General features: G+C 35.7%; 1 protein-coding gene across 4 annotated transcripts in view; it reads right to left on the bottom strand.

Moving 5' to 3' along the window:
* Nucleotides 1-15,427, bottom strand: part of LOC128997825 (copper-transporting ATPase 2) — a 96,180-nt gene that overhangs the window by 29,109 nt on the left and 51,644 nt on the right. For all 4 annotated transcript variants that reach the window (XM_054423566.1, XM_054423569.1, XM_054423567.1 and 1 more), the window contains 8 exons: nt 12,186-12,383; nt 10,245-10,404; nt 9,493-9,661; nt 8,755-8,902; nt 7,722-7,842; nt 4,132-4,274; nt 1,867-2,070; nt 775-924 (listed from right to left, as the gene is read on the bottom strand). In XM_054423566.1, coding sequence (XP_054279541.1) covers nt 775-924; nt 1,867-2,070; nt 4,132-4,274; nt 7,722-7,842; nt 8,755-8,902; nt 9,493-9,661; nt 10,245-10,404; nt 12,186-12,383 — 1,293 coding nt within the window. The remainder of the gene's footprint in view (nt 1-774; nt 925-1,866; nt 2,071-4,131; nt 4,275-7,721; nt 7,843-8,754; nt 8,903-9,492; nt 9,662-10,244; nt 10,405-12,185; nt 12,384-15,427) is intronic.

Genomic DNA, 15,427 nt, shown 5'->3' with positions numbered 1-15,427 from the left:
CCAATCCATTCAGAAAACTTGGTAAAACTATTTAAAAAATGGTACAATATTGGTATTGAGAATTGTTTTGTTAGGTATTGGTATCGAGAATCAATAAATGTTGGTATCGACACATCAATAATTTATAATTTCATCAAATATTTTTAACACTTCTGCTACATTACATATTATTTTGATTTGAATGTGTTTGGTTATTTGAGTATGTTTCTTTTGTACAATTAAGTTTTATTTTCTTAACCTTCAAGTTTTGTATGAGCAACCTATACTAATGCAAAATACTGTAAAATTTAAATAACTTATGGATATTTTGAGTTTTAAAAATAAAAAATTAAGTAGCTATCCTAACTATCCTAAAAATTTAAAATAAGGTACCCATGGTACCGGAACCGAGAACCGATAATTGATTTTGGCTAGGAACTGGTACTGGTACCAGCTTTGAAAAAGTGGTACCGACCCATCACTAATTTGTACATATTGACATCACTTTGTAAACTCAACTCCCTAACAATTACCAGAAGATAAGCTTCCAGTTGCAATCCTTTGAAATACAACAAAGAACTAAAATGGTACAAAAAGGACAAATTAAACGGTGAAAACTTAACAATTTTTAATAAATTGCAACTGTATATTGTACACATATATTACGTAGGATAAGTTTAATAATGAAACTAAATAAATTGGAATTCAACAATAATCAATGACAGGTATTTATAATTTATCATCTATGTGTCCGCACTATAAACAGGACTGGAATATAAAATATAAGATTCATACCTGAAGGAAGATGCCGAAATAGGTTAAGCAGCCTGCTGCTAAAGGGATGCCAACAATGTTGTACATGCTAGCAAATACGAAGTTGAGACGAATCCTCTGCACAGTCTTCTTTGAGAGGTCGAAGCATCCGATCACATCTAATAGGTCATTCTGAAACATTATGTTAATTCTTAAGCTATGATTAATTTTTTCTCAACCTTCAAAAGGATTATCAAATAGACATTTCAACATAACACTGTTTCACTGTTTCCAATACATGGGTTGCAGGGTTAAAGCAGTTATTTTTATCCCTAGGTCCAAAATAAAAAGAATAAGTTAGATTTTAGGACATCATCAAAAGGACAGTTAGAAAATAGTCAATCCGTGATGTAGTATACAACATTCGAGTCTAGTTTATTTTTTTATTTATTTAACGTCCCACATTACATCAATTCTCTTGACAGGTGGTTTGTCATACAAGTATAATACTAAATAGATAAATCTACATAATAAAATAGAAAAGAAATATAGCAATCAATACAAACTTATGGCAGAAGTAATATCTTTCAAATACACACATCTTCCAGACATTCTTCTAGTGAGTAAAATGTACTCTCATAAAGAAAATTTTGTAAAGATAATTTGAGTTTAGAGAATGAGGCAATGTTTTTAATCTCAGCGGGTAATTTGTTGTACATTTTTGGCCCCATATACTGAGGAGATAAATGGAAGATGTTAAGCCTTTTTTGAGCTGGTTGTATATAATATTTTTGAATCTTGTGTTATGTGGATGAGATTTTTGACAGTCCATGAATGTGCCAAAATCACTTTTTTTTACCATTAATGCATGTGTTCAATGTGTATTTAGCCTACATCATTGATGATACTTGCCGTTTGCAGTAAGGAATTGCGGCTGCATCTTAAACTTTTTAAGAACCCTAGATAATTTTGGTATTTTAACTGTTATTTGATTTATTTTTTCGGAAAACCTGATCCCGATAACTTGAAATCCTGATAATTTGGATGCGGATAAACTGGAATATATAGTGTTTAAGAAAAAGTAGGTAGTATAATTACAAATAAAAGGTGTAACAGATTTGACAAGGTACATACCCTCATCAAAACAACGTCAGCAGTTTCCATCGCAACATCGGTGCCTGAGGAAATTGCTATACCAACATCTGCTTGTACCAATGCTGGCGAGTCGTTGACCCCATCACCAACCATAGCCACACGGAAGCCTTTCTTCTGCAGACTTTGTATCTTGGCCACCTTGTGAGAAGGCAGTACTTCTGCAAACACCCGGTTTATGCCAACCTGTGCAAAAACATAAGTTTAAACAAGTAATTAAAGATTATTATTTGGATTGGACATTAGTCAACTTCTTTGTAGTCAATAGGAATTGTTGTTGGTCCAATACTAATCGTCCTTTCTTACAATCAACCGTATGTATTTGTATGTAGTGGCCCGGTCAAATAAAATATTTTTTAAACACTATAACAATAAAATACCATAATTAGTACACAAGTTAAATCATTATTTTTAAACAACCAACACCATAATCATGAACCCATATAGAAAAGGCCTCATTCTATTACATACAGGTAAATGTAACATCCGGTTTTCAGGGTTTTTTGATAAAAAAATAAAACTATAACCAAATGCACAGTAACAAGATCCAGGTTTAGTATAAACATAATTATAATTTTAAATCTTTATGAATACAGTACACTCTCGATTATACAAGCCCCGGTTATCCGAGCCTGCGGGATAGTCCAAGGTCTTTTTAGGCATATAAAATGTATATTTTGTATTTCCAGTCGGAAAGCAATAATTATGTTTTTAGGAACGTTTCTGTTGAAAGTAAAATATTAATAGTAATTAGTGATTTCTTAAAATTAATACTTTAAATAGGTAATGATTATAGGGATTGTTTTGACGAGAAATGATCCCCAGTAACCTAGAAAATGAAAATCACACACAGTTCTAGCATTGCACTAGTTTGGCTGCCAACCATTTTTGATTAGCTGCTCGGGCATTGCCACTTTGCCGGCTCGTATCACCTTTTGTCACTGTTTTGTCATTACAATGTTTTGTTTTAATATTGACATTATTGTGTCAAGTATACCTAGCTCAAGTCAAACTACAAAAAAATTATTTTATACTTTAAAAACTGTAGGGGTCCACCTTATTGTGTTACCGTACAGTATTTAATCCTGTAGAGTGTTTGCTTGGCATCATTGTTAATACTCTATTTAAGGTTTTCCAAGACTACTTAAGAAAAGTTAAACATGTTTGAGTCATTGTTTTACTTAATAACACTGCCTTGTTTAAATATATTTTCCATTAAAATAACAATTATTGATGATTTTGTATTCATTTTTAATTGTTATTAAAACATATACTTTACAAATCTTAGACATGGCAGTGGTACCGTAATGTTCGTAACCCCGTAAATTAGGGGCCCTAACCTCAAATCTAAGAGACCTCCGTGTAATCCGAGATTCTGGTTTACCGAGGTAGTCTCGGTCCTAATAACCTCGGTTAATCGGGAGTGTACTGTACTTGAATAGTTTCAATTCAATTTCTCTTTCTTTTGAAGCAATGACACAACTGTATATGAGTATCTGTATCAAGGACCGGTAAAAGATGCTAATTGTATTAAATTTACCAGCATTACGGTATGAGTACATCCACATTGAACTTAACTAATTAGGGTTCCATCAGGTCCAGCTAATATAAAATAATCTTAAAACTCTATGAAGAAAGGCAGAGCTATTACGGGGCTGTTTAGATACCCCTGTGCTTGTGCGTGATAAAACACCTACTATATAAAAAAGGTTGAATAATGAATCCTGAATAAAAAAATAGCCAAAAAGAAGCATTTATTTGCTGAAATATGTTTACAGTAAGTTAACTGCATAGTTTACAGTGGTGTATTCCTAAAGTATCTGTATATTTTAAAAGAAAGTCAAGTGACTGATTTGGATGATTATGGAAAGGGATCGAGTTGAGCTAGCTTAACTGAGAAAATAAGTTTAGGGGCTAATAGATTCCCAATAAAAGGGTTATAAAACATTTTGTCCTGATATGGGCATTTTCAGACAGTAGATTGAAGAATAGGGATGAATCATTGTGGATGTAGATTCTCTCTTCATTTTAGTCTATCAAAAAGTCCTATATTGGGACAAAATATCAGTGTTCTGTTTTGTGGCCTTTTATTGTGTATGTTTTAGCCCCTGGACACTAATGTTCTTAGATAAGCTAGCTGAAATTAAAATGATTTCTTACCTGGCTTTTTGGACAAAACAAGGCCTGGATTGATAAGGATTAGATGTAATATTGCTAACAGAAAAAGACTAAGCTATAAATATTTACCTGTCGTGCAATAGCAACAGCAGTTTTCCGGTTGTCTCCTGTGAGTAGAATCACCTCAAGCCCCCGACTTTTGAGAGTATAGACGGCAAGATGAGCTTCTGGTTTGACAATGTCGGCTACACTCCACATAGACACCAGGATACCTGTCGAACAGGAAAGGTGTAATTTTTGTGGACTTCCTGGAAAGAGGCATTATAATAAAATAAACCCTCAAAGGTATTGCCACACTCTGCAAAACCTCAGAAGATCAATACAAAACAAGCACAGGGGAAAGTTAAGGTCAAAGATCCTACTGATTCACATTAACGCCCGGCCCCACACGGCAAATGTCATTCAAGAAGTTCTTGAATCTTTGAAGTGGGAGTTGTTTCCTCATCCGCTGTACAGCCCGACCTGGCACCGAGCGACATCCACTTAGCCCCAGCAAAGAAGAAGTGGCTGGCTATGCAGTGTTTTGATGACGACGCACAGCTACAAGAAGAGGTAACCAAGTGGTTGAAGGGGCAGGCGGCCGAATTTTATGACAAAAGAATTTCCAAGCTTGTCCATCCTAATCACATGTGTGTTCACATGTGGCGACTAACTGTGGTAAAAAAATCGGGTCTTTATGCTTTGCAACAAATGACCCGTGTCTCAAGCATTGAAACTCTCAAAACTATTTACTTTGCTCTAACAAATCTACATATAGCTTATTAAATAGCTTTATATGGTGGTACCACCAACAAAAATCTAGACAAAATTCTAAGTCAACAGTAAAAAGCTCTTAGAATTATCTTTAGTATAAAAAACAGAGAATCAGTTAGGGGATATTTATTATTCTAAATTGGGTATAATGACCATCTACGATTTATACTTTTTGAAACTACTCTACATGTAAAAAATTCAGATCATCAAACTAACAATTTCCACAATTACAATTTAATGAATTTAATGAGTTTTTATTGGACATAATTACAATCACTTTAAAAAACTACTGAAAAACTATTTTCAATCTAAATCATTACTATTCAATAGAAAAGTTTTGGAGATTAAATAATTAATTATAAATATGTTGTGTTATAGATTATTTTTGTAATCTTTTATTTAGGATACTTATACACCTAATTTATTGTTTCTCTTTTCCTTTCTGTGATGCAATTCATGTATTTCCTGTAAAAATAATTTGATGAATGAAGATGTTTTGTATTTTATTGTATTGTATAATTCGCCGTGACTTGGTTTCCGCTACTATAAGTCGCAGACTCGCAAGCAAAATATAATCTGAGTTCTACCATCGCGAGTTGCAGCGGCTAGTAGCGTTTTGCGAATCGTTTCGTATTAATATTTGTGCTGTGAAAAATAACAATAAAACAATCAGCTGTTAAATTATCAACACAAGTTCCATACGACTGGCGATGGTGACTAGACTGTTCAGACATGGCAATATACGCGCTACCGACTCGCGGCGAATGAATCACGTGACTCTCAACGTTGGCTACTAGCAACTACTCGCCACAAGAGTTGAACGAACATGTACTACTTTCTGCGCAAGTGAATCTTTACTCGCTGGCGAGTGCTAGTCGCCGCTACTTTTTCTTCTGACATAAGGCTGTGTCACACTAGGACACAGTTTTGCGATTAGTAGCTGCTACTCTAGTCGCAGCAAGCAAAATCGCCATGTGTGAACGAGCCTTAAGTTTGGATTTCATCTGTATATTATACTGCAATAACATTTTTTTTCCAAGACTTTTTTTATTCTTAATTCCAAGATATAATCTACTTTCTAGATAGCCTTCGTATTTCCACAGCCAACAAAGATTTTGTAACATTTTGTCAATAATAAGGGTCTGCATTTTCTCAAAATTTTTGCATCGGGTTGAGTCAACAGTTGACCTGAGGGATTGGTTCAGGCAGGAAATAATTTTCAGACCAATCTAAGTTTGGGTCTAGCTAGGGGTGTACAAGCGGCTCTATTATTGAGTCGAGACGAGCTTTCAACTCACAATCGCAGAAAGCCATCGAAAACTGATGATTGAGCCACAATGGCAGTAGACAATGATGATACCTTCGTGACCGTGGAAGAGGTTCAGGATTTCACTATGATTGCAGGATATAATGTAAAATATTGAATGACCTATTAAAAGAAGTCTGTTAAGGCCTGAGATCCGAAGGACTAAATGTTTTATCCAATTTGAAGTAAAAAGATCTGGCTCGACCCTTAGTAATAAGCAATAGTAATAGAATATTTTTTAACACGTTCGCTACTGCAACAGTACGAAATTTTTCATCCTCGTGGACCAGCGACGCACATATGCGTCGGCCGGGTTCCACCCATAGACTGCCGTCGCATATATGCGTCGGCTAGTCACATTAAAATAGACTACCGTCGCATATTTGCGTCGGGGTACTAATGTTATTAAAATGCTTATATCTTTGTAACGGTCTATTTGAAGGCACTGAATTCCCTGCAGTGGTCTACAGAGATGTCTGACGCATAACTGCGTCGCTTGGTCTGTGGATATGATGATTGGTGACGTCATATGATAGTTGGAAAAACAGGTCTTTACTTTTCTGCATCACTGTATGTATGTATGCAGTATGTAGGCTGCATTATCCTATACAGCTTTTATATTTGTTCAGTTATAAACTGTTCTTGATCAATCTGTTTTTTTATTTTACTTACTTTAACCTCAAAACACAAAAAATGAACTGTCGCATATATGCGACGTTTGGTCTATTTCAAGAAAACTATGATAATTTTCACTATTGTCTTCGCTGTAGACCGGGCGTCGCAAATATGCGACATTACTAAAGGTTATTAATAATACAAAAAAACAGGATTACATTAATTACAAACACGATTGTAGCGTATTACAATGTAAATGATCACTGTTTTACAGTTTTTCGCCCGTGGTCTGTGTGTACTGTTATCCAAGTGACAGCCGGTCTGTGTGTAAGATTCAAATGTATACCTCGGTCTGTGGCAATGATCGCGGCGTCGCATATATGCGACGCTCAGTAGCGAACGTGTTAATCATAAAATTAACATAGTAAACGACTAACCTTAGATTATAAAATAGATTGAAAGAAATGTACTAAACCACAATTATTCAGAGTGTCCTGTAAGTAAACAGCCTAACTTGGGAATATGGTTCTACAGGTTAAAATAGAGAGAAAATCAAGAATACAATTTTTTTTCCTAAATCACTTTCTTGACCAGATATCTGCCATTTTGTATTTTATATATTTTATTTCACTTTATTTTAACCCATAGAACCATTTTCCAGACTTTGGTTTACTTATGGGACACCCTGTATATGCAACTGAAGAAGTAGTTTATAATATTTGTGTTAAGTAGGCCTACAAGGAAACTCATGATATGCTGAATAAAGCATATTTTAAGTAAATTAAACCATTACTAATATTTTGGTAAAGACAAAACATCACTATTCGGTTCAGCACCACAATAAAATGTTAGCCCAAATCATAATTAGGAACTCTCTTGTTACTTCAACTGGCATAGGCCTGGTTACAGAGTTTTACTGAGATTTTGGGACTATTCAAAGCACATATGGATTAAAGTTAAAACTTTTAAATGTTTTAATACAAACCATTAATAGCAACCAGAATAGCTGTATGGCCCAGTTCTTCTTCTTCATCCATCTTCATCTCTGAGTCAGAATGCAGTTCAATACCATTCCTGACCATCCACTCTCTATTACCAATGACAACCTGAACATATGTAGTTATTATTACAATTTGAATCTAAAACACCAGAATTTCTTGGCTTAGGTACATGCAACTCAATTTCCCTAATTGTCATTAAAAAATTACTCACCATCATTCCTAGTCTTACTAATACTATTTTAGTTGTATAATAGAAGTCAACCAATATTATGAGGAGCTAACATTTTTAGTTATATTGTTGAAAAAGATGAATTAATGTCAATACTGTGGTATTAGATGTTAGCATTTAAAAATGTAATATAAAACAGAATTTAAATCAGTGTTATAAGAATAAGAATCATTATTACCCTTTAAACAATTTACAGTGCAATAGGGTCGTCATTTGCTACGTAATATTAAAATGTACCGTAGTTAAATATTTCATATGAAATAGTAACAAAGAAAATTTTATCAAATAAATTAAGACAAGCTGGCCTGGTTCTAATCTAAAATCTAGTCAACTAATGGCAGGTACACGGTGATGGTGAAACATAAGGCCACATGTTTCATAACATGTGAAACATAAGCTCCATACATTAAATAAAACATGTATCTACAACTTTTTCACCAGCCTGAAATAATCCAAAAATGCAATTGATTTACAAAATAACACATTCTAAGTGGTAATCACTCTTAAAGGTGGATGTGAAAACTATTAATGTCATAATTTGAATTTGCTTCCGTGAAAACCAGTGTGGAAGAACCCATTGCAGTTACACTCCATAGTAAGTCTGTTACCCTTAAAGTTTGTCTTTATTATCTGCAAACAAGATGTGGTTTGGTTAATTTTACAGTTGGTGTCATTTAAATGAGTGAAAGCATTTAACTATTCAATTAATCATCGTACGCAGATAAATACTTGGAATAAAAATTTAAATGTGTGTCTGTGAATAAAAATGACTTGTGAAAAGCCCAAACCTCGTAAGTTGTATTGTTTGGGTCTGTTTCCTCTGGGGAGCCGATGTTTAGAAGCCGTTCTAGTTGCAGAGATTTGGAAGCAGCTGAAGGAACTAGTGGAAGTAGATCAACTAGCACTCCATTCAATAGCACTTGACTCTTGGAAGATCTGTAATTATTGACAATCTTCTCATATACAATAAATAAACTGGTAAGAATATTTACTTAGATACTTAACTCTACTGGCCAAGAATTAACTTTGCTAGAGTTTTAAAAATACTTGGTTTTAAAAATGAGTTTAAACTGTTTCAAAAAGATGTCCACGACCTTTAAAAAGGCATATTAAAAAAGATACATACAGCCTTTAAAATAAATTTGCTATGATTCTTTGATTTTGCAAACAAAATGTATGTGGATTATTTACCTTCGACAGATAATACAGTATTTCTTTGTTGATTCATCATTAGATTATTTTAAATGTCAGTATTAGCTAAGAAACGATTTCTATTATCTCAGAAATTCTCTGTAACATTCTAAACGCTTAGCGATAACACTTTGTTGGTTGCCATACTAGATTCACTTCCGGACCAATGAACTAGTAGTAATGAATTGTCTGACTAATAAATGAATGTCATAACCAAATTCAACTCATCCCAGATCTAGCCTACCCTAACCGGTGATCAATTGACAGAATTCATCTGAGAATACTATTATTTTCTTAGATTAAAAGGTAGTTAAAATTAGTTGGTGGTAAACTACCTGGCTTGGTTGCTGAAGTTGGCAGTTTTTTCAGAGGTGGTAGCAGCTTGCAGCATAGAAGCAATATGAGACACAGAACATTTCAGACCACACCCTGGTACTGACTGGAAGTTGGAACATCTCCCTGACATTTCAGAATTGATTGTCTCCTTGATGAAAGTCACAATTGCTATAAAACAAGATTTATAATAAACATTTTATGGTAGGATAAATAATGGTTAAAGAATACACTTTAAATATATCATGTATAATATGAATATGTGATTTTAAAAAAAATATTTCATTCTTTGAGAAAGATGACTTAAGGCCAGGATTTTAAAGGATTTCGTGGTGGATAGCTTTAACACCACGCTTACTTACTTTACTTTAGCGTGCTTACTTTACTGATGAAAATATATGAAAATGCTCAAATAAACATATAAACACAAGGTTTTAGCTCATTCTTCTGTAGTAGAGTCTTTGTTGTTTCAGGGTAAGCTAATAGTAGGGTAAGCCTGCTGTTAAAACCTATCCACTACCAAACCATGAAATTAAAAAAATATAGAGTACATAAAGAACAATTACGAATTAAGTAGACTATTGAAAATCTTAACTAAAATGGTGGATGGCCGATTGCAATTGTACTACCTCACACATAAGCTATGTTCCATTAAACAGAGTAGTATCTATGGCTAAGAAATATTACTATAGTATTGTATCTGTAATCAATACTATCTGCATTTTATCCTAGCAATGCTCTTTATGTCAAATACCTGATGCAATTGGGTGTTCACTGTTGATTTCTGCAGTGCCCACAATGCACAGTAGTTGCGCGATGTTAAATACTGTGTCATCAACAAACAAACAGAGTCGGGAAACCATTGGAGTTCCATAAGTCACAGTGCCTGTCTTATCCAGCAATATCTTTTTAACCTACAAGAAATAATACACTTAGTCATTAGGAAAACAATTTAATGTATAAATACTTGACAATTTATATAAGATTGATGAAGTATTTTATAATACGAGGTGAGGCTGTAAAATAACGAGACTGTACTTTGGTTCAGAAATGAGAATTTTGAGCAACACTTTTTAGTACACAGTATTCTCATGTTGAAATGTTCGTGTAATAGTGGTCAGCTGATTCTTTGTCAATTCTAACAGTCCAAGTAACTTTACGGATACTCAAGACAAATATGACGTATGAGATTGCCTACTTTCCAATGTTTTAATCAGTTTTTGAAGTTGAAGGACGTCCTTGAGGCGAAGCATCTATCTTCTCTGCCTTCTTTGAGTCGTTTATATCACTTATAAACCCGAGTCCATGACACATATTTATCCCCATACACTTGTTGTAGAAGAGAACTTATCGAGCTTCACAAAAAATATTCCCTTGATACGTTGTTCAGTAGTTTTCTAACAAACTGCAAATAGACTAACTGATTTTCAAAGAGTTGTTTAGCTTCCAGATTACTGTACTTAAAATTATTTACGATACGTGCATATAATAATCCTTTGTCGCTGTTTTGGCAACTAGATTTGGTTATTTTGAACCATCATCAGACTTCAAGGTGTTAGGTAATCACTTCATTTGGAGGTCGTTAACAGAGGCCAATAAATAAAACATATATGAGATGCAGAAACATAGAACGGACACACGTTTACAAAATAACACAAAACACTCGAAAGAACATTGACAAAATATAACTTGACCGAGCTGAAGTAAATTCTAGACTAAAATCTTAGTCTAGACTTTACTTCAGCTTGGTCACGTTCGATTTTGTCAATATCCCTTCGTGTGTTAATGTGATTACCTGACACCTCAAGGCCCTAGACAGAACTGAAGATGTTTCTGAATATTGCAAATGAAAATATGTTATTTTTAGTTTTCTTTTAAGAACAGTTCCAATAAATTGCTTGTTGTTATATTGAACAAACCTGATAAAACTTGTTGGGGTAAAGGTAAATATTTACCCCACGCGATATATTATAGCGATAGGTGTGGGCACTCGTAAAAGGTAAATTCGTTCTCTGTACATACATGTTTTTTATCTTCGTACAGTAACACGTAAGGCTTCAACAATGGATTCAGTTATAAAGTACAACCTTGACCATAAAATAGTTAATTTAGATGTTTCGGTGGAGAGAGATATTCAAAGAGCGATGAATCTGTTTGACTAAGGGACTTGTCTGCTATTCTATAGTTCTTGATAGATTGATGTAGTAGAAGCGTTAAAACATGGTAAAAATCAAATAAATAGTAGTTCACTGAATTTGAGCTACGACCTCCAAGATCAATAACTAAGTTGTTGGTACAGTAAACACTTGCTAGTCCAGCTTGTCTTGGATTTAGGTAGGGCCGTTTGAGAATACCGTCTCAAAATGGCTGTTAATGCAAAGGTAGTAAGAATACTGCTATAATTATGAAAAATAGCATTTAACAGGTGCCAGGCCAATTTACAGACCTCAGTCAATCGTCCGTCAAATCTGTTGAATACATCCAATCTCATCAAAACGCGTCTAACTTCTAATGATCGTTTCCAGAAGGCTTATTCAGTCTTTAGAAAAAATTTAAACTAGGCAGAATTATTAAATGTGCCTTACTATCGGATACTGGATTAGTGAGGTTTTACTGTGTTCCAGATCTCATTTGGATGGTTTCACAGGCAAGTTTAACTTAAAGAAGATTTTATTATAACAACTGATTATGTTACCTTGTGAGAGTTCTCTAGAGGTTCGGCCCCTTTGATCAGAATTCCGTTGGTAGCACCAACTCCAGTTCCCACCATGATGGCTGTGGGTGTAGCCAATCCTAGGGCACAGGGACAGGCTATAGCCAGAACACTGATTCCACAACGGAATGCATACTGATAGATGATCTCTTCTGTGTTCAATCCCTCAGTATCCATTGGCTAAAACAATGCAATATGAATGTTGTTTTGCAAAGATTTTTATAGGGTAGGATTACTGTTAATTGACAGTCTTAACCCTTCCCACGCGGAATATCATTTACCTCACCTAAACCCCAACAGCGGAATTTATTTTATTTTATTTTTTTTTTTTTTTTACTGGCGAATTTTACTTCTACATTTGGACATATCCAAGGATAAAAAAAATACTAAGCATAAAGAAAAAAAATCAATATAATATATTTTACACGAATTTTAAAGTTTTACATACAAAATGAGAAATTATTTTATTTTTCTATTTTGTTTACTTGTAATTGTTTAGAGAAAAATTAAAAATGCAGTATTGTTGTAAAATTGATACAAAAGACAATATTAGCATACAAAAACGATAAAAAAATAAAAAAAAAAATAAAAAAAAAAAAAATAAACGTACAAAAATTGAAAATTGAAAAAAAGTATTTCTAAACAGTTTTGAAACAGAATATTATAAAAAGGAATACAATGCCAAGTTCATAAAAAATCACTAAAAACAATGTTAGGGTCCAACAAAAACATTATAAAGTTCTAGTACTCAGCCATCGTGTGGAACTGCTCGAAACAGGTGTCTGGGTGAAGCGCCGGACGGGAGTCGCAAGTCTTGCAGAAGTAGATTGTCTCGCGGCGGCGTCCATTTTTGAAACACACCACACACCGATTAGCTCCCTTTTCTTTTCTGTCCATAAAATGTGGGTTTCCATCTAACCGTTGATTCGGTGGCCCGTAGACTGGACGGCCTCTTTTACGTGCTATTGGACGATTAGCGAGTTTTTCCTCTACCAAGGACTTCACCAAGCATGTGCGGAACTGCCTATGTGACATGGGATTTTTGTTGTGCTTTTGTTGTATGTCTTTGTACATAATGTACGAGTTCACAATAGCCACCTCAAAAAGCCAGAAAAACATTTTTCTATACCATTTTCTAGTTCGGCGCATAAACTGGTAAGATGAAATAAAGTGATCGGTGTGATCAACGCCTCCCATATGTTTTATGTAATCAAGGATAACATGCGGTTTTGCTGTTGGTGGCTTGTTCGGCCACTTGCTTGGGACATCCGTCGTATTATGTTTGCTACCCTTGGAAAAAGTGCTTAGCATGTGTACAGTGCGCTTATCTTTCCAAGAAAGTACCAGTGTATTTTCCTTTCGCTTGGAAACAATTTCCCCCTTTTTTAGGCCTTTACCAATAGCTTTCAATCTTGGTGGTAAACCAACTCTGTTTGGCATTACAGTGCCTGTAAGGAAACATCCCATACCTAATAGCTCTTCTGCTATTTCAGGACTCGTGTAATATCTGTCTGTGTAAACGTGGAGACCAGTAGCAGGTGAAACAGGGTCTTTCATAGCAACAGACTGGGCTAATACTTTTACAATCTGTGTTGTTTTTAGCAATGTTGTGTCTGGTATTAGTGTCTCCTTTCCGTAATATGGGATAAAATCATATAGATAGCCACTCTTGCTATCGGACACAACAAAGATCTTCAAACCGAATTTGGTTGGTTTGTTTGGGTTATAGATCCTAAAACTAACTTTTCCTTTGAAGGAAATGGTGCTCTCGTCGACTGAAATGTGTTCTGAGGGGTTATAAAAAAGCCTACACATTTCTTTCATATGGTCGACTATGGGTGAAACAAGAAATCCCCTGGGCACTGCATTGTTGGTATCCTTGTGATTGAAGTGGAGATTCCAGAAAATATTCAAGAACTCATCTCTATTGAACACGTCTCTGAAAAAAGGTATTCGCCCTATCCAGGTAGTCGAGTAGTAGGATTCAATAGACGGTAGTGGAATCAACCCCATATTTATTATAGTTGCAAAAAAGGCTTTCAGTTCAACAGGGGTGATGTCCTTCCACGTGTTTATTCTACCACGGGGTGAATTACACTGAGCTTTCCGCTTGTTAGCATATAAGTTTGTTTCAGTACAAATAAGATCAAATATGTTATCGTTGAAAAACAATTTGAAATAATCAATGGGCTCTGACTCGCTATCGAACGCGGCAGGAAGTACAGGTCCAGCACTTACCGAATATATCGGGATGGTATGCGAAGGGCCAGGGTCGTTATCAGTGACGTCAACCCAGTCGCTGAGTTGTGCGGTAGGCAGGTCGGCAGAGTCGGGTGGAGGCTGGGCCTGTGGAGCCGGTGGCGGTGTAACAGGTGTTCGTGTGACACGACGAGACCGCTTGGCCGGAGCTGGAGGTTGAGGGGTTGTGACAGGTGTCGGTTGTGGAGCCGGTGGTGTCACAGGTGCTCGTTTGACACCACGAGACCGCTTGGCCCTAGCTGGAGGTTGAGGGTCTGTGATAGGTGTTGGTAGTGGAGCCGGCAGCGGTGTCACGGATGTTGGTAGTGGAGCCGGCAGCGGTGTCACAGGTGTTGGTAGTGGAGTCGGCAGCGGTGTCACGGATGTTGGTAGTGGAGCCGGCAGCGGTGTCACAGGTGTTGGTAGTGGAGTCGGCAGCGGTGTCACAGGTGTCGGTAGTGAAACCGGCGGTGATGTGACAGAAATGTCCTTACGGTCACTATCTATCTCCATAACATCAATTATAGACGAGAAGGAAGTATTTGTTAGGCCTATATCATTTATAAGGTCATCATAGGTGGTGTGACTGGTATCAGTTGTGGAGCCGGGCAATGCTGGAGGTTGAAGGGGTGTGACAGGTGGTTGTGAATCCAGCGGCAGTGCTAGAGGTTGAGGGGGTTGACTGACTTCTCCGTCACTTTCACTTTCACCAGGATTGTTATATATTAGCGCGTCCTCACGGTCACTGTCATCTATATCCATATCAACATATGCGGACGAAAAAGAAGCATTCATTAGATCATTTACAAAGACGTTGAAGTCCGGGTCATCAGGGTTCGCCATTTTCAATTATAAGAAAAAATTATTGGCTAGAAACCCCAGAAAAACATAACTGTACAAATAAAGAAAATAACACACAGCACACGGAACACAACACAAGCAATAAAACTCACTAAATATCCGCCGTACGGACTCAACGCAAACAA

The sequence above is a fragment of the Macrosteles quadrilineatus genome, unplaced genomic scaffold, assembly GCF_028750875.1.
Source record: "Macrosteles quadrilineatus isolate MER2022 unplaced genomic scaffold, UCM_ALF_1.0 Scaffold_7__1_contigs__length_78375512, whole genome shotgun sequence".
Taxonomy (NCBI): Eukaryota; Metazoa; Arthropoda; class Insecta; order Hemiptera; family Cicadellidae; genus Macrosteles; species Macrosteles quadrilineatus.
This window is presented reverse-complemented; position numbering and strand designations above follow the sequence as displayed.